This window comes from Eptesicus fuscus, chromosome 19 (genome assembly GCF_027574615.1).
Source record: "Eptesicus fuscus isolate TK198812 chromosome 19, DD_ASM_mEF_20220401, whole genome shotgun sequence".
Taxonomy (NCBI): domain Eukaryota; kingdom Metazoa; phylum Chordata; class Mammalia; order Chiroptera; family Vespertilionidae; genus Eptesicus; species Eptesicus fuscus.
The window spans coordinates 1604057-1630762 of record NC_072491.1 but is presented as its reverse complement, the minus strand read 5'-3'; the positions used below and the strand labels follow the sequence as shown (position 1 = coordinate 1630762).

General features: G+C 52.3%; 1 protein-coding gene and 1 non-coding gene across 4 annotated transcripts in view; both read right to left on the bottom strand.

The window, feature by feature from the left end:
• Positions 1–26706, bottom strand: part of PTK2 (protein tyrosine kinase 2) — an 81876-nt gene that overhangs the window by 21949 nt on the left and 33221 nt on the right. For 2 of the 3 annotated variants that reach the window (XM_054708716.1, XM_054708715.1), the window contains 8 exons: positions 25449–25546; positions 24361–24445; positions 23358–23458; positions 20755–20870; positions 19949–20049; positions 17134–17223; positions 14158–14362; positions 26–137 (listed from right to left, as the gene is read on the bottom strand). In XM_054708716.1, coding sequence (XP_054564691.1) covers positions 26–137; positions 14158–14362; positions 17134–17223; positions 19949–20049; positions 20755–20870; positions 23358–23458; positions 24361–24445; positions 25449–25546 — 908 coding nt within the window. Of the gene's footprint in view, positions 1–25; positions 138–14157; positions 14363–17133; positions 17224–19948; positions 20050–20754; positions 20871–23357; positions 23459–24360; positions 24446–25448; positions 25547–26594; positions 26616–26706 lie in introns of all 3 variants that reach the window. The other variant, XM_028132801.2, reaches the window with a different exon arrangement.
• Positions 11822–11902, bottom strand: MIR151 (microRNA mir-151). The gene has a single exon (NR_129159.2). It is a non-coding gene; the product is annotated as a microRNA mir-151 (primary transcript).

Genomic DNA, 26706 nt, shown 5'->3' with positions numbered 1-26706 from the left:
CGAGTTGGGTAGGGGCCGCTGCTACCTTGGGCGGAGCTTCGTCGGAGCCTCCGGAGTCCCAGGACACTGTGACCTGCCGCCTGGACTCCATCCTCACGCGCTCCTCGTGCTGAGCCTTCTCCTCCTCCAGGATTGTGCTGCAGAGACAACACAGGGGTTAAGGGAGCCGGGCAGCCAGCACACACCAGCCCCACCCGACTGTCTCGAAGCACACGGGCTAACAGTAGATGGCAATCAAGAGTGGGAAAGACGATCAGGTTTCTGACTCTTCACAAAATGACTCAAAAATAGCTGAGTCCAAACTGCAGGCCCAGTTGCAGCCCAGCTATAGGTCAGAGGACAGCTGGGAAGACACGAAGGAGTGTGGGAGATCAAAGACTCGCCCAGGCGGGATGGATGTGTGTGCCTACATGAGTTTGGAGCAGAGCAGAATTGCCTCGAGCACCCCGGCACCTCACCCACACAGACACGCCCCAGGACAGACTCCTCATGGGAATGTGGGCACGCGGGGAGTCAGCATGTTATGGGGCAGCTCAGCAATCTGGCCATCACCTCCGTCACCGCCGTTTCCTGCTCGCTCTCAGCTACCCAGCACTTCACCCTCAGGAAAATGCGGAACCAGTGACAGTATGGCAGTGCTTCTGGAAATACCAGCGGCTTTAAGCTGCGAGGTGTGGGTAGTAGTGCTGTAGGCAGGTAGACGGACATGAGCAGAGCAAGGAGGATGGGCCGAGTACAGGTCACCAGGATGGAAAGCCCAGGTGCCTGGCAATGGACAGTCAATTGTAGGGTAGGACCTCAGCCCCAGGGTGACCTTCCTCCCCTAGCAAATCGCTGGTCATGAGGTTTGGACCCCTGACCTTTCCCCCCTCGAGGTAACATCTAGGCCTCACTCGTATTTCAGCTCCAGGCCCAGACAAGCACAAACCCGGCCGGGCTGACGTCAGGACCAGCTGCCCCGGATGGTGACCCTGCCCTGGTGCCGGCCCAGCCATCGGGGAGCGCAGCCCTGAGAGGACCCGCTGGAAGCTGCTGCCTCTCTGCCGGGACCTTCCCGGGGGGCTGCTCCCACCTCCGCCCTGAAGCCCTGAGGACGGAGGCCCAGTGCTCGCCTCCTGGGAGCACAGCCTGCTGCCCTCCCCTCCCCCAGGCAGTTACCTTAGCGCCTCACTCCCCAGCCCCAAGGCCCCCCTTTCCTCCAGAACTTGTGTGCGGAGCCATTTCTCCTGGAGTGACTTCTACCTGCGAGTCACCCAGTACATGCTCTCTGTGGTCTGGGTCTTGCTCTGAATTCTGTCCCAGCCAGAACCCAAGGCCCGAGGTTGCTGACCCCACCGGTCAGACGCCTGGTGCCGTGCCCCCGCCTACAACAGCAGCACCCTACTTACCACTGCTCGCCTACTCAGGGCCTCGCTGCATCCCACACTCCTCTGTGCCGGCTGTGCGGCGGCCTGATCCTGCTCTCTGCCATCCAGAAGCTACCCCGAAGGCCGCCAAGCCAGCCCCTGCCCCCTGCCCATTGCACTCGGGCCCCCGGGTTCAGCGGGCGGCAGGTCTGACTCTTTCGTCCCTACGATGGCAATCGGCTCTCCTACAAGCCTGCGAGGCTGAGCTCTAGGAATGCAGCCGCCTGGTGGATGCAGGGAGTCCGCGCCCAGAATTACTCATGGAGTGAGGTCACTGCAGCGCTCCCGTTCTGCTGTGGGAATGTGCGCCGCTCAGACAGACATTCCTGCCTGACAAGCAGCATGCTCTCACCCCGCCAGCTCCCAGCGCCCGGCAGCAGACTGTCACCGCTGAGCGTTTTAAGGAAAGGGACTGCTTCCTGTTTCCGTGGGAGGTCCCACCTCCTCAAACAGGGTTCTGGTTTCTTCCTGCCCCGCTCGGTCATCGTGACCGAGGAAACACACGGCGTCACCCTCGGGCCCCGGCGCCGTCACCCTTGGTAAGATGCTCTGTGAACGGGACTGTCCGCCTGACTTCGGCTCCCACTAGGCCGATCCTGCCCCCACATGCCCGGATCCCCACAGATCCCGGCGCCCAGCTCCCTGTGCACTTGGTGGCCAGAGGGTCATGGAGCAGGGGTCCAGCCTGAGACACTGGCCCCAAAGGAGCCACCCTCTCTCAATCACCTGACCCTCAAAATAAATAACGGACCCCGGGAATCAGAATTTCCAAACACTACTGTTTAAGACAACTGAAAAGTCCACAAAAATCAAGAAAAAAAAACAAGTTAAAAAAATGTCCTTTTTTCAAGTGAGGAAAACCCAAGCAAACTATGGTAAGACCACGTGCGACATGCTCTTTCAGGAAGGAGAAGTTACGGCACGCGGGATGCTTGGTGAAATGGAGTCACTGTGCCCACAAAAACCACGCAGCTTACGAGAGGTCCCGGCCACAGACCCTCCCCAGCTCCGTCCACCAGTCTCCACCACCTCGCTTCCCCCGCTCTCCGCTCCCGAACATGCTGTCTGAACCCACTGCCAGCCCCTCAGCACCCCACCTCCACCCCCCTCCCCCGCTCGGCCTGTGGGTCTACTGGGGGGCTCCCCGCGGCCGTCACTCTCATCAGCTGTGTGGCAGCTCAGGACAGTCACTTCAATGTCCCTCCACTGAACAGGCCAGCCTCGTCCCCAAGAACACAGTGACAACGGGGAGCCAGTTCCCTCGACCTCAGCACTGCATTCTCACACCGAACAGCACGGCGCCCCTGAGAAACCACGCTTTGCTGCTCAGAGCGGCCAGGAATATACATGACCCACGAGACGCCCGTTTCCCAGTGGACACGATCCCACCGGTGGACTCGGGGCACGCGGGGACATTTGTGAGCGCTGAGCAGCCGCTGCCGCACCAGAGCAGGAGCCAGAATGTGCATGTCAGGGGTCAGGTTTAAACGTCTTTTCCCAAACGGCAGTATTTTTAGTAGCAAGACGCTCTCCGGGCGCTCGGAGCTGCCTCCTGGGAACTGGCACGGCGCCCTCCCTCCTTCCCTGGGACGTGGCTCTATCTCAAACTTGCAAGCAGATGAAACAATAAAAGCCAAGACTCACTTAACCATCAGAACAGCCGGCACTGTCTGGTATCCACAGGTCCCACCCAGGAAGAGGCCGTGAGGAGAGGGAGTACTTATCCACGTCCGTCTTATTTTCACCCCCGGCTTTGACAGAAGTCGTCAAAGACCGCGAGGCAGGGACAGGGCCGCCCTGGGCCCGGAGGGCGCTCTGGGGCAGTCTCCGGCCGCAGCACTCCCTCCCTGCGAGGCCTGGTCTCGGGGCCTCGGCGAGCTGGCACGGGGAGGGCTTATTAAATTTCCGTTCTGGAGCAACAAAACATGACTTCACTTTGAAGGCATTTTCATGGAGAGCGAGAGAGTGGTCTCATCGGTTCCTTGTTTCCAGGACTGACACGGCCAGTCCCAGCTCTGCGGGCTCCAGGACACAGGGCCGTGCGTGAGGCACACCGGCCTGGCCTTGCAACCTGCCTCCTCATCATAAAGGAGGGTCCGGTCTGCCCTCCCACCGCTCGGAGCGCGGACGGAGACGAGCGTGGGAAAGAGTCCCACTCCTAAGGGAGCGGGAGTTCCTCCAGCTCTCCCTCTGGCCTGCCTACAGGCTCCCAGGGGGCTCCGTGCTTTTATCTGTTTCCCTCGGTCGTATTTTCCCCGAGAATACTACTCTTCTTTGAAACTAAAACCCTACAACATTCTTCTTTTAAATGTAATTTGCTTGAATGAGTTTTTTTGTAGAAGACTGGACTTTGGTCACCTCAACATCTGTTATGGTGACATCACACCATTTGCTGTGGACACAGGCATCAGGCTGGATCCACAGCTCCTCAGGCTAATCCGAAAAATGTCCAGAGAAACTGCAGCAAGAAACGGGAAGGGAAAAGCCAGGAGGGAAATGGCTTGCTTTGGCAAGTTCATGGGAACGTCAGTTTGGAAACATGATCTCTTCTCATTGCCAGCACTGCCTCAGCACCGAGGAATGGAGCTGACCTAGCACAGCGCGAGGCTGGAGCCGGCGTGAGCCGGGACGGATGGCATGTTTGTAAGGGGCTGACCCGGGGGAAGTGCCCCGGCCGGGGTGGCAGCCTCGGCCTCTGCGCCTCTTCCCTTACAGACAGGCCGGGCAGACCGACGTCTCGTTTCACGGATGCACTAAAACCACTGCCTCTCTTTGCTTGTTAGGTATCTAAGACTGTCGGAAATAATGTACGTTTGTTTCATTGTACTACCCATCTCAAAATTATTAAGAGTGATTTCTACTGAAATCTCCCTTTAAGATGGTGACCTCTTTGTATCTGCCACGTTCGAGCACTCCGATGTGACCACCCTCTTGCAGGCAGGGGCTATGGACATAGGAAGTGGCTGGGGGAACAGGAGAGCCCCCGGCGGCGAGTCTGGGAAGCTGACATGGGGGCAGGCCACGGCACAGGGCGGGCCCACATTTCAGAGGCCACAGCCAGAAGCAGGCCCGATCCTGCTGGTGTGAAGAACCAGAGCGTGAGTCACCACAGGAGGGGGAAGTGAGGGGGAATCCCAGTAAGAAGAGAGCCAGGCAGAGGGTTCCTCAAATTCTGAGTATAAATTCTGCCCCAATCTCTAGCTGACCTGAGTCACCCACCTATAAGGCAGGTTCCAAGAGGCCCAGCTAAGGCTAAGAGGACGGAATTAAAATGTGCTGCTGCCCACACCGTGGAGAGAGTCTGCCATCTGAGACCAGCTGAGTTAACTACTCGCTAAAACCAACCAACCAACCAGCCAGCCAACTAACCAACCAGCCAACCAGCCAGCCAACTAACCAACCAACCAACCAGCCAACCGGCCAACTAACCAACTGTGGGGAGCGGGCTGTAAGCTGACCCGGTCCTTGCACCTGTAGGGGCTAGCAAGGCTGGCACCTACCCGCACAGATTTCCCAGGCCTGTTTGGATGGCAACTAATCAGTATAACGAGAGCAGCCCCTGCCTCCAGAGCTTTCCCAGGTTTGTTTATATGACTGCTATCAGTAGGATAAGAGCTACTTTCATGGCTGACCAAGAAATATGTACCAGCTAGTGAGATTTATTGTAACAAGAGACCTGTCCTTCAACTTATCCCTCCAGTAGTGATTTCAGAGAAACAAAGAATGTTTTCCTTGTGATTCCCTGCTTAGTGTCTTGTGTATAAAAAGCACTGTATTACTAATAAAAGTTGCCAGAGCTTCTCGAGAGCTGTGGACCTCCCGAATCCCACTGTCCTGTCTTTCTTTCTCTTCTCAAATCCCACCTCCCTACCTCAGCCCGGTTCAATCGTCAGGCTGGACCTGACAACCAACCAACCGGCCAACTAACCAACCGGCCAACTAACCAAGGTCTTCCGGAAAGAGTGCAGAGCACTGTATGGACTTAAATATAAAGTATTTTTTCCCTAAAAAGACTATTTTACACGTGAAGCGCCAGCCCGTTTTGTCTTCCGGGCGGAAAGTATAGCGTCGGTGACCGGTGACTGACTGGGCGCTCATGTGTTCAGACACAAAATACCGAACCTTATTGTGTGAGGGTCCGAACAAACAGAGCGGGAAGGGCTGCGGCGGGCGGGCTGTCCACACCGTGGCGGACGGTGACGAACTCTCAGTAGGCTGAGAGTGACGCACGGCTCCGTCAGCCTGGGTCACCATGCAAACACAAGCAGACGTGGGGTTCGGAGAAAGGTGAGGAGATGAGCTGTTGTCTCACTCCGCTCAGCCAAGAACGGGGCCTGAGCCCAGGACTCCTCTCCTCCCCGCAGGCTGCAGGGGCGTGTGGTTTGTAAGTGCCGCGGAGCCTGTGCTTCTCCTGCCTCCCCCCCCCCCCCCCCCCCCCCCCCCCGCACACCTCCCTCTCCCCCCGCACACCTCCCTGTCCCTCCGCACGCTGACGGGGCAGGACCACCTCGACCCCATCCCCCACAGCCGAGAGAGGACGGGAGATAGTCACGTCTGCTCCTCTCCTCCCTGACGGCTCCGAGGATAATAACCTGGAGACAGAATTCAGTGAAGGGAACGAACAACAGCTGAAAACTAGAGGGAGAATGAATGGTGACAGGCAGACAAGCCGTGAAGAACTGCAGTGGTTGCTGGGAGAGAGGGTTTCACTGTGGGTTCTGGGAACCGGGGCAGCGTGTGACAGTGAAATACAGGCCACAGCTGAGACGTAGCTTCGCCTGGTCAGAGGTCTCTCTACAGGTGAGAAAGCGAGGGGACGCACACAGCGCACGCGACACCCAGAGGGAGGCCCTGTGGCCCCGGAGGCCGGAGGAAGGGGCCGGGTCTGGGGTCCACGCTGGGCTCGCTGCACAGCCAGGGCAAGCCAGACTGCTCTACGGCCGGGGCTGCTGAGTGAACGGGCAACAGAAACTCACACGGCGATGCATGTGAGGGTGACCCGGGAAGCCACACAGGGACAAAGGACCGTGTCTTATTACACGCACGTTTACCCCACTGTACGCCGTAAGTGTCTGTCGACGCAAGCGGGGGACCTCACCCACATGCCACGCACTTCTATATAAAAAAAAAAAAATGTTTTCCCTAAGTGGCAGCCTGACCAATTTTAAAATCATTTTTTGTGAGAATTTTCAGCTAAAAATATTCAAGAATATTGTTTTTATAATATTTATTGCAAATTTATTTTTTAAATTAAATTCAAAATATGGTGGCGTGTGAAGATGGTTTCCGTTTTGGATGCGTGGCAGTTAACTGGTTAATCTCACTAGGAATTTGTTGACTTCACACAGAACCACAGCCAGAAGCGGTGTACCTATAAGACACACTTGCACAGCTTGGAACACCCATGTGTGGCTGAAACCAGCACGGGTAAGAATCATCCTTAGAGAGAAATAAACAAATGGGACTACATCGAAACGAGAAGTATAAATCTGTGCAGTGAAAGAAACCATCAACAAAGCAAGAGAGCCCACTGCATGGGAGAACATATTTGCCAATGTTATCTCCGATAAGGGTTTAATCTCAAAATTGATAAGGAACTCGTACAACTTAACAAAAAGAAGATAAACAAATCCAATCAAAAAATGGGCAAAGGACCTAAATAGCCACTTTTCGAAAGAGGACATACAGAAGGCCTGGACACATATGAACACATGCTCAAAGTCATTCATCATCTGAGATGCAAATCAAAACAACAATGCGGTACCATTTCACACCTGTCAGAATGGCTACCATCAACAAATCAACAAACGACAAGTGCTGGCGAGGATGCGGAGAAAAAGGAACCCTCGTGCACTGCCGGTGGGAATGCAGACTGGTGCAGCCACTGTGGAGGACAGTATGGAGTTTCCTCAAAAAACTAAAAATGGAACTCCCATTTGACCCAGTAATCCCACTTCTAGGAATATATCCCAAGAAACTAGAAACACGAATCAGAAAGGATATATGCACCCCTGTGTTCATAGCAGCACAATTCACCATAGCTAAGATTTGGAAACAGCCTAGGTGCCCGTCAGCAGATGAGTGGATTAGAAAACTGTGGTACATCCACACAATGGAATACTACGTCGCTGTAAAAAAGAAGGAGTTCTTACCATTTGCAACAGCATAGATGGACCTGGAGAGCATTATGCTAAACGAAATAAGCCAGTCAGAGAAAGAGAAATCTCACATGATCTCACTCATTGGTGGAATATAATGAACATAAACTGATGAACAAAAATGGAACCAGTCATAGAAGCATTGAACAGACTGTCCAACTATAAGGAAAGGTGGGGGTGAGGGGGTAAGAGATCAACCAAAGGTCTTGTATGCATGCATATGAGCATGACCAATGGACACAGAAGGGGGAGTGGGGGTGGCCAGGCAGTGGTCAATGGGGGAAAAAGGAGACTTATGTAATACTTTAAACAATAAAGAATTTAAATAAAGAATCATCCTTAGATGAGAAACAATTAGGACATAATTTTTAGTGGAAACAACTTAAATTTTACATTAAATTCCTATTGAATTTAGATTTACTATTTACGTTTATGACTGGAAGGCGAAGGAGCAAGAACAAAAACAGAGCCTCCAGTTCAGGTGGGGCCATGCTCAGATGTGTACCGGGGAACTGAGGCCGCTGTAGGGCCCCAGCAGGACAGCAGTGAGAAGGAAACACGGTTACGATGACTTAAGGAGGCGTTTAACTCCACCTCTGAAAGGAATTTTGGAAGCAAATACAAAACCACTTAAAAAAACACACACAGCAAGGAAGTACAAGAAACTTCGAGTCATTAACCAAACATAGAGCTTTAAATTCAGAGTCCACCTTTTAGGATAAACCAAGACTCGAAAAAGATAAAAGAACTTGTATAAGATGCTGTTCACATATTAACATTTTTAAATCCACGTCTCCGTAAAACATCTATAAAATGTCAGACAGATAGGCTTTGTACTGGGGTATGTGGGTAGCAACAGCTAACACTTTCCAATTCCAATAGCCGATTAGAACGGCTACTGTTCACTTTTCTGTACTCTACCGGCCCAGGTCCCTTTGGGTCTTCAGAGAGCGCCTTGTCGTCACTTCTGCCACCAGAGCAGCTGTGTGCGCCACGGAGCCGCGGTGATTTCATTTCCCCCTGAGCGCCAGGTGCAGGTGGGCTTTGTGACCCTGCTCTTACAGCCCAAGGTCACGCAGCCTTTAAACTCTAACCTTCACCATACAGGGCACGGCACTCTCACCTCCACACTCAGGGGTGTTCTCTGAGCTTGTACTTCTGTAGGAGGCGCGCACACACCATTTACCCTAAAGGTGCACTGGCCTGAACTGGCAGCCTCACAGATGAACTGGAAGAGTTGTGCCCTGAGCCGCTGTGTACCTTCCCTTGGGTGTGGTACTGAGGTGTAATAGGAAAAAAACGCTGTACGAGTGAGTCTGTGGCTGCAGCCCTGAGGCCAGCTTTGTTCGATAAAGCAAAGAAGGGAACGTGAGGATGTTAAGTTAAAATAACTAACCGCCCCCCCCCCCCCCCGCCCCAAGCTGTAGACGGGCTGGTATCACGCAGACAGGAGGCATCCACAGCCAGTAACTACAGACTGGCCACACGCTGGCATGACACGACTGCCGCCACCTCGCCTCAAGTCACCGCAGGCAGACTGGGCCTCCCCAGCACTTCCGAACCGCTCCCCCACTTCTGGGACCCAGAGGCCACGGCTGTGACAGCGAGACAAACGTCAGGAAGAGAACAAACGTTCTGAAACCGGCACACAGACCAGGTCACCTTTTGAAGTCCTTGGTGGGGCCTCCATGCCTACGCCAGGAATGCTGCCACTCTTTTTGGGGTCTTGTCTGGTTGACACTCAAACAAATGTAAGAAAACCCACTGTGGGAATTCCTTGTAAAGTATGTTTTCCTCCTTTTCCTTTTTAAAAATTATTTTATTTTTTAAATATATTTTTATTGACTTCAAAGAGGAAAGGAGGAGATAGAAACATCAACAACGAGAGAGAATCCTTGATGGGCTGCCTTCTGCACGCCCCTCTGGGGATGGAGCCCACAACCCGGGCACGTGTCCTGACGAGAATCGAACCGTGACCTCCTGGTTCTCAGGTCAACCACTGAACCACGCTGGCGGGCTCTTCTTTTTCCTTGTTAACTAACCAACGTTAACAGGTGCTCACCCGTCACATCATAAGGTGGAGCACTCAACCTCCAGGCATGTCTCAACCAAGGCGCAGAGCAGAGCCGCCAGCTCGGGCCCTGGGCTCAGGCTGGAACCCAGCCCCGGCCGCGGTCGGCTGCCTGACCCGTCTCAGCACAGAGCACGATGCCGCCGCCTCATCTCCAGGGCTGTGAGGACAAAGAGGAAACCACGTGTCGAGGTCACACACAACGCCGGGCCCACAGAGCGCTCAGTAAACACCGGTTTTCAAGTTCATGACTAGTCCTTAACGGGAGCGGATGGGGACCTGTATCAGCGGACACGCTGCTGGTTCAAAAGGTCTTCCCCAGGCTCAGTGACAGGAGACCCACTCGGCATCCCGGGCCCTTCCAGGCCGATACTTCACCGGCCAGTGTCTTTGGGACAGAAAAGCTCAGGTCATCTGCCTGCACACCACTCAGCTCCTCCGGCCGGCCTCCCGGCGGACACCGCGTGCTGGAGCCAGGAGAGACGGCCCCGGGTTAACACGCTGGGGCTGGAGAACGAGTGTTTGAGTTTGTGGGCGCATCCCCTTTGGAAACTGGCGGCACCTACTGACTAGACTTGTGCACACGGCTGCCTCTTGGGTACACACCGGACTGATACTGTTGAACACGTGCTCACCAAGAGACGCCCATCGTCAAGTTCACACAGCAAGAGTCTCAACAGCCCCAAACTGGAAGGACCCAGCAGTGGAGCGGGGAAGCTGGGCCAGCCACCCACGGACACCACAGCCACGCGCATGCAGCACAGCCACCCGGACAGGGCCCATCTCAGTGCCACGCTGAGCAAACCACCAGACAGACAAGCCCGCACAGAATGCCCACTGACGTGACGCTCAGGCAGGGGAGCCCGCCGCGGTCGTGAGCCTGGGGCGCACCGTGACTGGGAGGGCAGCTGGGGGGTGGGCCTGGCAGCGCCGGTCTCGTTCTGGATGCTGGTTACAGTCTGTGTGTGCCTGCTTGTGAAAATCTAATGAGCCGTCTACTTCTTGGCATGTTTATATGTTCACATCTTTGTATGTCAATAAAAAGTTAAAAATATAAAAACTATGGTATAAAGCTGTAAGTGGATAATTCTCTTTGTTTGCTGCCCTTGTTTGTCTAAACGGGTTTAAGGAAGCACATCAACTTCGAACTTTCCCTAGGGGTGCGACGCGGCCACGGCGATGCCGCAGGAACCGCGGAGGCAGGCAGAGCGCTGCTGGAGCGGGACTGGAACACACGCTCCCGAAGGGCAGGTACGAAAGCCGTTTATGGTGGTGTCCTTGGCACAGTGGCTATAAAAAGTTAACTGAGCTTATCAGCGACTAAGCAACGTTTTCATTAAAAAGTAGTGCACGTATGAGCTGTCAGTCACAGCACAGAAACACCAGAGAACACGTGGAGAACCGTTCACGGAGGCCCGGCCCGTGCTCCGCGGACGGAGTCCGTCAGGTCCATCTTATTCGCATCGCGGTGCATTCACACCGTGAGTAAGACACAGGATGGAAGGACAGACTCTGAGTCACAGAGACACGCCCACGACAGTGTGACCGAGCCCTTCATGAGTCTGCCCGACAAGGTTCACGCGAGGAAGGGCACACAGATGACCCACGGTGGGCGGCGGCTGGCAGGCACCCTGCTGAGTCTCTCTGCAGCCCTTTCTCTTAAGGCAGACGAGGAGGATGGGGTTTGGGAAACATTACTAACTGCCCTGAGGTAAGGACTTTCCAAACTTATTACTTTGCAAGCATCTTGAATATAATAAAACTTTTTAAAAGCTCAGTAAAGTCTATTTAATTACTGTGATACACTGTTACATGTAAGTGACCAAGCAAGCTAGCAGATTATAAATTTCACTGGCCTTTTTGGTAGCCGTATTATACATTTTCAATTACAAAGTTAAATTTAATTTCTGACTAATACAGGACGATACAGAATAAATTAATTTTCAATGGCCTGTGCTAACTGTGCACAGGAAGATATCCATAAATTATAGTCTAGGTATCTTATATCTACGTGTGTGAGTGTTTGAAAATAGTTATATTTAGTTCTAAAAAGCCATGCTGGCAGTGTCTGGGCTCGTTTACCAAGGAACAGGCCTTAAGTGACTGTCAGGGTGAGCTCGGGGCTGTGTGACCCCCTCCCGCCTAGGCTCCTGGCCTGGAGGTGCGGGCGACACCGAGGTGAGTATGACGATCCCTGTCCTCAAGGAGCTTCAGTCTAGTAGGGGATGAGACATACTAGACTGTGAGCTCCTCGAGGGCAGGAAAAGTGCTCTGGTCATCGTGCCCCAGTGACCAGCACCAGGCTCAGCACGAGGTGCTCAGTGTCTGTGGGACCGGACGCGGCTGCAGCCAGTGTGGCAACATGGGGGGCGGGACAAGAAGAACAGTGCTCGCAAGACTCCGAGGCCGCGGTGAGTTAGCCGGGAAGTCACAGAAGAGCCAGCACAGGAGAAGCCCAGAGGGACAGGCAGGGTCACCAGGGGCAGGAGGTGGTCCAGGCCAGAAGGCGGGTTAGCTTGGCCACAGTGTGAGAAAAAGGACGGAAAGAGCTGGCAGGTCAAGGCCATCCCGTTTGAGTCAGGGTCACGTCCCACAGCGAGGCTGCAGGAGACGGACTAACGAGCTCTCCTGGGCAGACGGGAGGACAGTCAGGAGGACAGCGGAGAAGGAGCGGGCAGGAGGATGGGGCTGGAGGCGCCACAGGGAGGCCTCCGGCTGTCAGCTGATGGGCGGGCGAGGAATTACCCATGACCCCAAGGTGGACTTGAAGACAAAGGCCCCACTGTCACAACAGAAGGTGAGGGACCGAGAGAAGAAGGCCACAGCTTTGCTCTGGACAAACGTGATGGCCAGCGGCGACTTCAAATGCAGGCGGAGGGGCTGCGAGAAAAGGCAGCAGAGCCAGAAGCAGACGAGGGCGGAGGAGGAGCAAAGCCAGAGCTGCCAAGAACCCCGGAGGACGGAGCGGAGCGGCCCGAGGAGAAGCCTCTCTGCTCAGAGCGAAGGGGCAGGGACGCAGGTCAAGAGGCAAGAAGCCAGGGAGGCGGGCAGGTGGGACTGGGACCGGAGGGCAGACCCTGAAGGGCAGAACCTGTGAGCTGTGGGGAAGACCAAGGAGGAACAAACACGCCTCGGAGCACAACAGGAAGCGCGTTCGAATCCAGCCCCAGCGGTGAGGCCGTGCACCTAAGTCGTAGGAAAATGAGGAAGCTTTGGCCGGAGCAGGCCGTCTGGAGTGAAGACCGCCATGTATGTGGAACGCGGAGCGAGCGGCTGTGCGCTGGCGCGGCCCAGCTGAGAGAGGCAGGCGCTCAGCAATCAGCTGCTGCCTGGCCGGCCCTTCCCTTTCTCCCCAGGGGCCTGAATTCTCCTCTCAGGAAACTTGTCCAGCAGGTTGAGTGCATGAGAGGAGGGGAGGCTATAGATGGTTAGGGAGGGTTCAGGCCCTGGGGAAGGTTGGGCTGCATGAGCTCAGGGCCTTCTGGACCCTGATACTGACTACTTTTTATGAAAAAAGACTAAATGGCAGCAAATGAAAAAATCTCACATAACCTCGAGGAAGCACCCCAAATATGAAACAGGTGACACAGCTCACAATAAACCATGGCACTGGTTGGTTATAAAATTAAGCTCCCCATGCATATGCATAATATTAAAATATCTTATCTATTAAAGTATTAAGTCTTAATCTAGACTTAATTCCATTCAATTAGGCAACTGTTTATTGAGCACGTAATGGGCGCCTGGTCCGAAGCTCCGGGGCACAGAAACGAGTAAGACCTGGTGGGCCCACCCAGAGCCTGAGTCTGGCTGGAGACACAAACAGGCAAACGAGGAACTGCCAGGCCGGGCAGGGCCGCCTCTGTGCAGACGGCCGGCGCTCGGCACACGAACAAGTCCCTGAGCGGGCCTCTCGGGGACGGGGAGCCACTGAAGGTTCGGGTCTGGCAGTGCCTGGCACAAAGCCGGAGCCGCTAACTGGTGGCGGAATGGCAATGCGGACTGCTCGATGTGATGACAGGAGTTCTGGAAAGGCACCAGAGGAGTGGCTGTCTCCTGGGGGCAGGTAGATGGGGGAAGCTTCCTCGGGGAGGTGGCCTCTGGGCTGGATTCTAAAGACAGAACCGGTTCACGGGCGAAGGCAGGGGGGCTCCTCTGAGAGAACAGCCTGCGAAGAGGCAGGGAGCGGTGCTGGCGGGACGCGGGCGGGGGCGGGCTGGGCTGACGTGAGAGGAGCCGGACAGGCAAGCGAGGGCGGCATTCCAGAGGAGCTCGCATGCCATGCGAAGTCAGTGAGAAGTTAGGGGAGAGATTTCAACATAATCTGAAGTTTATGAAGATGTGAAGATGTAATCTACTTAAGACTCTTGCAAGGTATAAATAAATGCAAAGTAAGTTTCAAAATTATGTTTGCCCAGGAAACAGGGTCAGCCTTTGACGCACTGATCAAGCGACCGTGACTGCTATCACTCAGGGAGCAGCGGAGCCTGCCCAGCCCGGCCCTCTCTCCCCCCACTCCTACCTGAGCTGAGCCTTGAGCTCAGTGAACCGGGGCCGCCTGCTGGGGTCATAGGCCCAGCATTTCGTCATAAGGCTGTAGAGGGTGGGAGGGCAATTTGGAGGCATTGGCAATCTCTCCCCATTCTCAATGCGCCCGATCACATCATTGTTCTTCACTCCTTGAAAAGGCTTCACACCATGCATCAGTATCTCCCACATACATACACCTGTGGAATGGGATGAGAACAGAACAGGGGACTTAGCAGGATCGCTTCAGAGTCAGCACGAGACCACCAGCTGTGTGATGTGGCACCAGCTCAATAAAGCACATTCGATGGGCTCTTGTAAGAACAGCAACACTACTTTAATATAATGTGAATAACGAAACATGAAATTACCAAGGAAAAAACCGTAACTTTTCCATGAGGTTTTCTTGTCTAAAACCCCTACAGGCAAAGGGCCTGGCAGTGCAGGGCCACTTCCCGGCTTGGTGGACAGCTCAAAAGCAAGCTCAGAGGCAGCGGAATGGGTTTCAGCCTCTCGCTCGCCAGTGCAACCTGCTGATGAGCACAGCGGAAGCCCCGCGCTGCCGCACTGCAGGGGGACACTCGGAGCCCTTTCGAGCTGTGGTCTGTCCTGGACTCGGTGCACACGGCCCGGTCTCCTGGCTCACCCACGTCAGTCACTGCGCCTGGGACGTCTCGTCCACACACTCCACCATCAACCTCAGAAAGTCTCCTCACAACCTTCCCTTGAGAATCTCACACTTTCTCAGGATCGGCTGAACAACTGGGCACTCACCTTTCCATTAAACAAATGAACCAAACCTAAAACTGAAAATGAGGACCAGCCCGGAAGGACCAGGGAACTGAGCCCGGCGAGGAGGGAGGGCGGCTCTCTCCTGGTGGCGTCCGGTCAGCACCCGGCACTTTGGCCCCTGGAGATCTTGCCACCCTGAACATGCCACAAACATGCCTTTGCTCGAGTGGAGTTCTCCGACCTAATGCCCCTTTACTTCCTTCTTCACAAACCCTCCTCTCGAGGCACCCCTGCGGGTTCTTCTACAAAGCTCTTCCCGATCCCCCGGGACACCTCTCTACGCCCAGTACACGCTGTGCACCTCCTCCGGAGGGGAGCTGGGCCTCCCTCCCACATCTGCAGTTCCTAAAATGGTCCGTCCCTGAGGGGAGGCCCGGCATCTTCTCAGAGCACGTGACTGCGACCCTGGAATGAGCCAAAGGCTAAGCACAGAGCGGTAAGACAGACGCGCTGCCGTCGGCTCGCTCATCAGAACCAGGACAGCACTGTCGGAAACACTGGCACCGGCCTCGCTTTCTGAGAACATGACACACCGCGGACACCCTTCCTCGATGTGCGCGTCATCCTCAATCCTCACACCTTCCCTCTCTGTACACACAGCATGTCCTCACGTCTGAGACGCCACGGGCTGCAGGGTGCGCCGTTATTGTATATGACTAAGGAGGGGGGATGCTGCCAGCTACATGATGATACAGCCTTTGTCAGCTCTCAGCATGGTTTTCGTCTCACCAAAAAGCTCTTCCAACTCATCCAGACACGAAAGGAAACATGCACAGAACAGACCAGGTCCCACGAGTGCAGGCAAAGCAGCCACAGGAAAACAGGCCCCGCAACCCCCGCGCAGAACTCCACGCCCTGGCGTGCACACAGCCCAGTTCCAGGAACGTTAAAATGTGAAAGAAACAGGCATTTAGAATCTCTGAAGGACGGACTCTCCTTGCAAACGTAAGTAACCTGCTCCCTAGCTGCACAGCTAACGAGCGAGGTCCTGGGACCGAGCCTTTTTCTTTTCTTTTCCTTCCCTTCCCTTCCCCTTTCCTTTCCTTTTTTCTTAAATATTTTCTTCTCTTTATTTCAGAGGGGAAGGGACAGGGAGAGATGGAAATATCAATGATGAGAGTCATTGATCGGATGCCTCCTGCACACCCTCTACTGGGGATGGAGCCCACAACCAGCCATGTGCCCTGACAGGAAATTGAACCATGACCTCCTGGTTCATAGGTCAATGCTCAACCACTGAGCCACGCCGGCCGGGCCCCAGAGCCTTTCTTGACCCTGCCGGACTACTTCCTATTTGGCTGAAGAGGCCCTCCCGAACCTGGTGTCAGTGAGAGCACTAGATGGTTACTAAGTCAACAGCAAGTAAAGAGAAGAAAACAAGGACACACACTTGATATAGATGAAGTTATTTTTATTTATAGGAAAAGGTACATGAACACACCAGCAGAGAGAAGACACACATTAGACTGCGCAAGCTCCACGTGAGCGTTAGGACAGGGAAAGTGCGGAAGACGCGGAGACAGGGAGTCCTGTGTCGGGACGCTACACCTGCCACAGGAAGCTTCACGGAGAGGGACATTTCAGCTGGCCTGGAGGTCACACAGAGCTTGCACTGGGGGAGTCCAGGGTGAGGTGTTCCAGGTGGGAGGAGTCACAGGGGTGCGCAGTGTGGGCTCGGAGAGCCCCTTGCACTAGCTGGGAGGTGCTCAAGGACCCCCAGCAGGAGGAGGACCGGGCGGGAAGGGACAGAGCAGACACGGAAGGGGCAGGACCACAGAGACGAGGGTCAAACCTCAAGCCCTGAGACAAGTTAGGAAGGAGGAGAGTCCAGGGGAGAGGAGGAAGCGCGGTCTCAGGTCCCCGGGTCTGAGGGACAATCAGAGCCAGAGGGACTCAGTCCATCACAGAAAGGCATGACCGAGATGGCAGAGCGCGGAGAGAAGGAAGCAGAGGTGACCGCCCTGTGGCGCAGAAGCACGGCAGGGGAAGCAAGGGAAGAGTGACGGAAGGGACCAGCAGCGGTCGCCGCAGAAGCCACACCTGGAAGCTGGCGTGCGCAGCTCCACGACTATCTGCCCAAGGAGCCCAAGAGGCCGCCCCCACCTGCTCGGAGCCCAGGCGCAGCGCAGTCAGGAGAGCGGGGAACAATCAGAGACACAGAGCTCGTCACAATACTCACCAAACATCCACACGTCACTAGCTGAGGTAAAGCGTCGAAAATTGATGGACTCTGGAGCCATCCATTTAATAGGCAATTTTCCTTTGGAAGCTAGAAGATTAATTTTAGAAAGTGAATTTTCTGTTATCTGCTGAGGAAGCTAACAGTCACAGCTTGCTGAGATGTTTAGTACCAAGATAAAAAGCGTTCAACATCCGACCCTGAACTGCGTTTCCCTGGGAGAGCTACTTTGCCTTCCCCTGACGTCCTGAGGTCCCTGGGAGGGTGGCAGTTCCACGGGGCGGGGGTGGAGCCCCGGTGTCCTCCGGGGGCAGGCGGGAGCAGGAAGGGCGAGGGAGCCCGTGCAGAAGGCGTTCGCTTGGGCTCAGGTAAGCAGCTGACATTCCCCAAGCAGCTCCTCATGCACAGGACGGAGCCCTTGTGGTGGGAGCTGCCTGCTAAGGACAGCAGCCCCTTCCCACGCATGAAGCACCTGGAACTCGGAAGCACGGTGCCCAGGGGAATATCACATGTGCATGCTTATCTCCGTCAACTATAACCTTCAATCCTAAACCTGTCCCGGTAGGTTCTCTGCTTGGGAACACGAGGTTCGGGCGCCTTGGGTGACGAGCCCGAGCCTGGCCTTCCTTCTGCGGCGGAGGGAGCACGCCTCTGGTGACTTGGCATCAGGAGACAGCCATATGCATTCCATTTATAATTTCCCGCTTCACTTCCAGAACCTTCATGACAACTGAGCTCACATCCTGTTTGCTTCCTTCCAGACAAACTGCCCTACCACGGTGCGCTGACCGAAGGACCCCACCTCCAGGGCGGTTTTCCTCAGTCTAGCGGACTCCGCGCACTGACCTTTCTGAGGCGCCAGCTGCGCGAAGCTGCCCGTTGCCCATTCAATGCTCAATGACGGCAGGCTCGCACACCCTCCTGTTCGGAGTTAGCTTCACTGGGATTCTAGGGCTTGGACTAGTTAGGGTTTGAGCTGGACAAAGACTATATTTTAAAACACTGGAAAGCTGACTTGGTTGTTTTACAGTTATCTGACCAACTAACCAAAATGAATATACAACCAAAGAGTTTTCTTTTCGCACAACCAAGGGTCACTGTTAAAGTTGTTTCAGGCTGTCGTATGCAGAAAGCATATGGAAAGAGAACAGCCAGGAGCTATAGGAAAAGTCAATCAACTGAGAAACTGGTCTTTGTAAACAGTAGTAATAATTAGAATACACACTAATAGCATAACATGAATTTATAACGCAAACCTTAGCTGAAATACTAGAATGTAAACATTTATTAATAAAAACATTTGTCAATAATAATTTGAAGAACCAAAGTCAATCTGTCCAAGGCTGGCAAGTTCAAGGAAAACCACCTGAGCTGGGTTTCAGTCCACACTCATGGGCCCAAGTCGTGGAGGTGAGTGAGGCAGACGCCTCTCACTGAGCCCTGGGACCGCCCGTGCGGCGGTGTCCGACTGCGTCCACCAGAGGAAGGACCCTGGCTGACTCCAATTCTTGGCCACAAGCAACAAGCGGCAATAACCCTTCAAGCACAGGTGTGAGTGAAGGTAAGTTTTCCCTTCTCCTGGAGAAATGCCCAGGATTGTCGTTGCGGGTCATATGGTAGCTGCATGCTTAGGTCCCAAAGGATCTGCAAACTCTTGCCCTCACTGGTGTGGCTCAGGTGGTTGGAGAGTCAGCCCCTCCAATGAAAGGCTGTGGGTTCAATTCCAGTCAGAGCACGTGCAGGAGGCAACCGATCAATGTTTCTCTCTCCCCCTCTCCCCCACCTCAAATCAATAAAAATACATATCCTTGGGTGAAGATTAAAAAAAAACACAAAAAATAGCCCAGCCAGTGTTGCTCAGTGGTTGAGCCTCAACTCATGAACCAGGAGATCAGTTTAATTCCTGGTTAGGTTACATGCCCAGACTGCAGGCTCAATCCCCAGTGGGGTGCATGCAGGAGGCAGCCGATCGATGATTGTCATTACTGATGTTTTCCGTCTCTCTCCCCCTCTCTCTGAAATGAATGAAAACTTATTTTAACATAAATAAGTAATTTTTAAAAAGACTCTGCAACTGTTTTCCAGAGTGGCCGCACTGTTTACTTTCTCACAAGTGATTTGAGGAATTTGGTTTCTGTGTTTGTGCCAGCACTGATGGTATCGCCACGTTCACATTAGCTGTTCTGATAGGTGTGCAACGGATCTCACTGTGCTCTTCATCACATGTCCCTCTTACTGTATTCATTTGCTATCTGCCTATCCTCTGCAGTAAAACCTTCCTTCCTATCTTCTGCCCATTTTCTTTCTTCTTTGTTTCTTTTTTACTGTTGAGCTTTGAGAGTTCTTTCTATACTCTAGGTATCAGTTCTTTGTTGGACAGATATGTGGTTGGCAAATATTTTCTTCCACTTTGTGGCTTGTCTTTTAACAGGTCTTTTGCAGAACAAAGATCTTTAATTTTGATGAGGTCCAATCTATCCATTTTTCCTTCTATGGATGTTCTGGTATTGAGTCCAAGGACTCTTTGCCTAGCCCTAGATACCACACATGTACTCCTATGTTTTTCCTAGAAGCTGTACATTCTGTACTTGTCTGTGACCCGCTGTGAGCGACATGGAGGCGGTCAGGCTGAGGCCCACGCATGCCCGTGGATGCCAGCGGTCCAGCACTGCACCTGTCGGAAGGCTGTCCTTTCCGTGAACTCACTCACACCTGTCAACAATCAGCTGAGCCTATTTATTACAAACATGCCTTTTAAAGGAATAACACCCATGAAAGGTCCTGAACCTATTGCTTATTTATTGCCCCATCTTACCTTTGTAGTAAGTACTGTCTTCCATGTATCGGGATAATCCAAAGTCTCCTAATTTCACGCAATCATTTGAGGACACCAGAACATTCCGAGCAGCAATGTCCCTGATAAAGAAGAATTTGGGCCAACAAATTTTAATACAAGGAAGATGAACCGCAAAGTCATCTATATTATATAAAGACATATAGGTACTTTGAAAGACAGCTTATATACAATGCAAACAGGAGATCGACCACACACTGAAAAGAAGGACACTTTACTATTTTATTTCAAGTATGTTCCTGCTGGCAGATATTTACTCGTTAATGTGATGACCAGTATTGTGAATGATGATGGCAAAGTGCATTCTCAAATAATGAAGCTGCTCATTACTTTGCAAACAATCGTTTTTGCAGCGGCGTTACTGACAGTGACCCACAGCCATGGTCGGCACCCGGCTGGCCTCAGAGGCAGGAGGAAAGAAGAGTCGTCTCATTACTTGTCAGCGTCTTTGCTCATGTGCTCGCTTTAATGCCAGATGACAAAACACTAACACAATACCACGCCCTCACTTGCCTCACACTAGACCCAGTTATACTCAGAAACCCCAGGGGACACATGGATGCTCATGACACTCGGTGTCCTGGAAGGTCCCGGCCAATGTGTCAGGACGAGCGTTCGTCGCCCTAGTGCCGCGGTCAGGCTCTCCATAGTGTTTGCGGAAGGAAAAGTGAACTGATCTAAACTGACACCTCACTCGGCCAGGGCAGACACAGCACCCGCACACCCGGGTCAAGCAGCACAAAGTCACCCCCTCCCCCTGACCTTACCTGTGCACAAATCTCTTGCTCTCCAGGTACGCGAGAGCTGTGCTAAGCTGGTAGGCGTACAGGATCAAGGATGCCAGATCCAAGCTGTACTTCCGGACTTGCAGAAATGACCTCAGCTTTGGGACAGTGACCAAGACAAAATGGAAGGATTAGTGGAGAACAGAAATGCACAGCCAAAGAGCTACTCCAACCCAGTGCTGCCCATCGCTAAATGCACTCAGGAGAATGGCTTCAGTTCTCCCCTAAGAGCAAAGCATGGCGAACCAAACATACTAGCTCAGAAATTATGGTTCATCATTCTTTATTTGAAATCCTATTGTCAAGTGGGAATCTTCTTGGCTATAGACAAACTTTTGAAAAAAATCAGAAAGATGTTTCCAGGGAATGAATAAAAGCACTATGTATATATATATGTACATATATATGTATATGTGTGTGTGTGTGTGTGTGTGTGTGTGTATATATATATAAAAGGCTAAGCGACCATCCAACCATCCAACTAGTAGCTAATGATGCACAATGACCACTAGGGGGCAGACGCCCAACACAGGAGCTGCTGAGCTACTGTGACTTGGCAGCGGTGGTTCTCGGGTGACACACCCCGGAACCAGAGAGGAGGGAGTCCGATTCCGGGGTGCGTCACCCGAGAACCGCCTTCTCGCAATCCTGGACCCCTCAGGGGATGTCAGAGAGCCGGTTTCAGCCCAATCTCCGCAGGCCAGGCCAAGGGACCCCACCTGCCAGAGGGACCCTGCTCACTCCACAGAGCTGCACTGCCACTGGCTGGGGAGGGACTGCGGGAGGTTGGCTCCAGGGCATGTCTGATCCATCTCACCCAGTCCTGCCCCTCCGGCCACCTTCTAATTAATTTCCTTTCAATGTGCACGAATCCATGCACCGGGGCACTAGTTACTAAATAATATTAGTTAGAAAACAAAAAGATCTAGTCACCTCTCAAAAAAATCCAATACACAAGCATGGTCAGCTCACACCACCCCATCCCGGGCAGATCTGCATCCCGGGCAGACCTGAGGATAGGTGAGGAGGGGAGGGAGGGAGAGATAGTAACCCCCCCCCCCTCACAACCCCCATGGAGCTTTGGGTGCAGAAAGGTCAACTGGTCATGTTTAGGATATTTATCCCACTGGGCTTCCCAGTGGTGCCTACCACTGTCATGGTTCATTCAGCTAAATACTAACATAGCAAAGAAAGGCAGAGGAGCTGAATACTCTAATTCTACAAAATCAACATATAAAGGAGAGACATTTTTTAATCCCAAAGAATTAGCAAATTCTTTAAAAGCAAAGCAGAAAAATACTGTACAAAAATATGGAAACAGCCCTAGCCAGTTTGGCTCAGTGGATAGAGCGCCGGCCTGTGGACTGAAGGGTCCTGGGTTCGATTCTGGTCAAGGGCACATGCCCGGGTTGCAGGCTCAATCCCCAGTAGGGGATGTACAGGAGGCAGCCAATCAATGATTTCTCTCATCATTGATCTTTCTATCTCTCTCCTCTCTCCCTTCCTCTCTGAAAAATCAATAAAAATATATTTTAAAAAAAAACCACACAAAAATACGGAAAGGTAGAGCAGAGGAGGGGAGACGTTGTAGGGACCTTAAAATGCTCCAGCCAGCAAACTTTGTTAGCATACGTGGGGAGAAGAGCGTGGGGACCTCAGGCAGGGCCCTTTCAAAGGCGGGCGTGGGGGTGATGCTGTTGCAAAGCGGAGGAAGGACCAAACTACACTTCGGTTCCTGGTAGCTGGTAACCCCAATACTCATCAGAAGCAAAACTGTATTTGGGAACCTTTAAAAAACAAGGAATGTGTGTAATGTTTTCGAAGGTTGCGTTAACTTTCAGTAGCAGAAAACTGCATCTGAAAAATCAACCTGTTGATCCCCAACCAGGCCAGGCTACCGAAGGGGCGTGCAGATGATAGCAGGGCTCTGGGCCCTCGCTGCTGTGCCCCATCCCGCCCCTGCCCCCGCGGGAGGGTAGCAGCCAGCAGGCCTGGGGTGGGCACAAGAGTTTCCATTTGGAACAAGGTCCCAGGTGATGGTGTACAGTGATTAGTTCGGTGTTCTGGAGAAAGTCAAATAAGGAGAGCTGCTCACACTGTTACTCATCTTTAAAACTGTGACGAATGTCAGCGGGTCCAATGTGAATTCTGAAAAGCTTAAGGAACCCTTCAGATTGACCAAAATCCAGCACTACTTCGCCACTGCTTCTCTCACCCTCCCTGCACCGGAGAGGAGAGAGGTCCACTTTGTCAGGACTGTTGCTTCCAGTCCTAACAAAACTTTTGGCTGGGGCAGATGCGCTGCTGGGCCGGAGTTAGGGACGACTGGGGAATGTGAGGATGAGGACATTGTACTGTATCCTCTGAATCAAACCTCACAACATACACCTCCCTTTAACAAAGGACATCACACAGCCAGTGTGGACTGCATGAGTACTGAGCCCAGCTGACCCACACAGGCCAGACCATGGCACACGGGGCAGCCAGCACGCACAGGCCGGGTCCGGGCACAGGGAAAGCCCGCCCACAGGCCGGGTCCGGGCACAGGGGAAGCCCGCCCACAGGCCGGGTCTGGCACATGGTACCTCTCCGAGAGTGCACAGCTCCATGATGATCCAGACCGGGTTCTCCGTGATGACGCCAATCAGCTTCACGATATGAGGGTGGTCAAACTGGCGCATGGTTACTGGGGAGAACAGTGGCCACAGTTACTTTCTCGCCAGGCCGTTAGGTGGTGATGGCTGGCTCGCTCGGTGTTTTCTTGGCCTACGCTCGCAGCAATAGACTAGCTGAGGCAGCATCCCTCCCAGGCCCCAGTCTACTGAGTCAGAGAGACACAGCAGGGCTAAGGCTATGCTTAGACAGCTGATGAAGTCGCGTGGGGTCCCAGATTTATTCATTTACTGACTGTCACGTGGTAAAGTCCCAGAGAGGGAGAGCGGAAAGCAGCAGGTTGGTCAGGGCTCATGGAATGAATAACACTGAGATTCATTTATACGACCAATGTCCGCCAGGTGCCTTCTGTGAGCAAAACAGACACGGTCCCTGTCCCCCATGGAGCTCAGAGTCAGGGCGGGAGCGACAACACGACTTGCAAGCAAGGCCGCTGAGCGGTGGGTGCTTGGGAAGGAGAGACCCTGCCTGCGGCTGGATGCGGGGACATGTGAGGGGGAAGGGCTCCCAGCTCCAGGGCAGGAGGGCGGCAGCCTGGCGGCTCCGCGTGTGCGCCTCCAGCAGAGAAGACCCCCAGGCAGCCTGGTCAGGGAGCGTGACCGAGCAGCGGGGCCAGGGGCTGCCTGTCCTGCTCTCTCCAACCCCAGGGCCTGCAGCACGTGGGCCGGGACCACTCCTCTACCTGCCCGATTCCAGGGCGAGGATGTCAGTGGGACAAGGTCCCGAGGACAAAGGGACAGCAAATCAATGTGCTCACGGCTTCCCGGGAAAATCTGCAGGTACGGCCTCTACAGATACAGATCAATAAAAGGAGCTGCCTCCTAAAAGTCAGAACATTACTTTTCTTCTTCAGAGACAGTCTGGATTTCACAGATAAAGCCAAATGGAGTTCCAAAGAAATTTCTAGAAACTTACAGGCTTCCTGCAGGAATTTCTCTCTCACGCTGTCGGAAGTACAGTTTTTACAGGTTTTAATTGCAACCGCCAGAGCTGGATTCTCCTGTGGGGAAACCACAGCGTCACACACGTGCCAGCGAGGGCCTCTGCCTGCGGCAGGGCGGGCTCAGGTGGCTGTCTGCTCTGCAGCCAGGGGGACCCGGGGCCTGACAGAACCAGATGTGAACTCAGGAGAATGGAAACTGCACAGAAACGGTACATGAACGTCCACAGCAGAATTACTTATAACAGCCCAAGTGGTGATGACCCAAATGACCACCAACAGATGAGAAGATGAACACAAAGTGGTGTATCCATACAACAGCGTGTTATTTGCTGATAAAAAGGAGTGAAGTTCTACATGACACGACATGGCAAACCCTGAAACCATCGTGCTGAGAAAACAGCCACAAAAGCCACACATCGTATGATTCCACTGGATGAAATGTCCAGAAAAGGCCAATTTAAAGAAAGAGAAAGTAGACGTGTGGCTGCCAAGTGCTGGGAGAGAGGCAAAAGGAAGTAACTGCTAACAGGGTTTCTTCTGGGGATGAAAATAATGTTCTAGAGTGTCCTGTGGTGATGGCTGCACGCCTCTGTGAACATGCTAAAAACACGGAATGATACATATGAAAGAGTAAATGTGTTAGTTTGTGAATTACCTCAATAAGGCTATTATTAAAAAACTAATTTTTAAAATTCACATCTCAGTGGAGGGCAATCTGGAACAAATTAACGGTCTGTTCTTGAAAATGCAGGAGGGTGGGAATATTGGCTGGCTGCTGTTCACTTTGGTCATGTGTTTGTTAATCCCAGCCAAGGGGACAATCTTCTATGGAATCTAGAACCGATGACAGAGGCTGGGAGAGTAAAGGATAAAAGACAGACCCGGCACTCTAGGAGCTCTTTTGCCATTTTGTCATTTTTGAATATATTAAGGAAGTTGACATATATGATGAGCTTTAAAAAGCCAACTGCAAATACCTTGAAGAACTCAGGGCTTACGAAGACAAACAAAAGGCCATTTCAACTGAAACAGTCAAAGCAGTCCAGACTTCGGGACTTACGGGGCTCACGTAAATGCCTTGGTGGACATCTCCGAACTGGCCTTCTCCAATACATCGTCCGAGCTCTATTCTTTCTCTTTGAATCTCATAATCTCTGGCTGCAAGACAGGATCCACACATCAGAAACACGAGCACAGCCACCCCAGATGTGGAAATGACACTCTACACGGTTCATTTCATGAACAGCCCTGAGTAACAATGTCAACAGTGGCACATCTTCCTATGAAAACGCTTTCAACCCAGTGGAATTCTCTTAAACGGCGTCTTTAAAGGAACTCGTGTCTGCAGGCACTGATTAAACCACCAAACACCGAGTTCTACTGCAGGCAGATTTGTTTTCACATTTTTAATGTCTGATTTAGTTTATATCTATTTGGTAGTTTTTAAATAATTTCTCTAAATATTAACTTATATGCTTATTAATAAGTGCTATTAGTTCAGGTATTAATATATGAAGGCTAACAAGTTATTTAAAGCAATTATCTTACAAATAACTTAAATTTGTAAGTTATGGAGGCAACAAAAAAATTATGTCGTGAGTAATTGTATGTTCTAAAAGTTTAAGAGTGTTCCACTTTATTATAACCCTATCTCAATATTATTCATGGAGCTAAAAGAGTTTAAAGAGGTAGCTTCTAAAAATTAATTTCAAAATTAGATGACTTGGGATCAGGTTGAGCACATCACACAAATTATGAGTATTTTATATTTTTGAGAGCATATGCCTCAAATTAATGTATTAGATTGTTGATTTACACAAAACCAATGATTCAGAGGTACACGGAAAGGAATATCCACTAGGGACCTAGGAGATTGGTTCTAATCAATTCACTACTTCGTATGCGTTTTGATTTCTCCCAGTCAGGAAAGTGCTCCCCGCAGCCCTTACTGCACATACCCCATTAGTGTGATCACCAATGGAATAACACAACTTTCCCCTGGGTTATCAAATTATAAATCATGCAAAAATTCAACCCAAAATTTAGATGGTGATTTTCCTCTTTAAAATCCTTTAGCTAGTAGTTCCATTCAATTAACAGCATGAGTAAATCAATGAAAAATAGCTTAAAAATAAAAGAAACATCCCGTATCATTCCATAGGTTGCAATTGCAAGCAAATGCAGTTATTTTAAAGGATCCTGTTACCTTCATCTATTCCATAGCTTTCTGTATTGCAATTAAGAGAGAGAAAAATTGAAGACCTTGCTTAGAAATAGCTAATAGCAATTAGGTTAACAACAATAAACATGGGAGTACA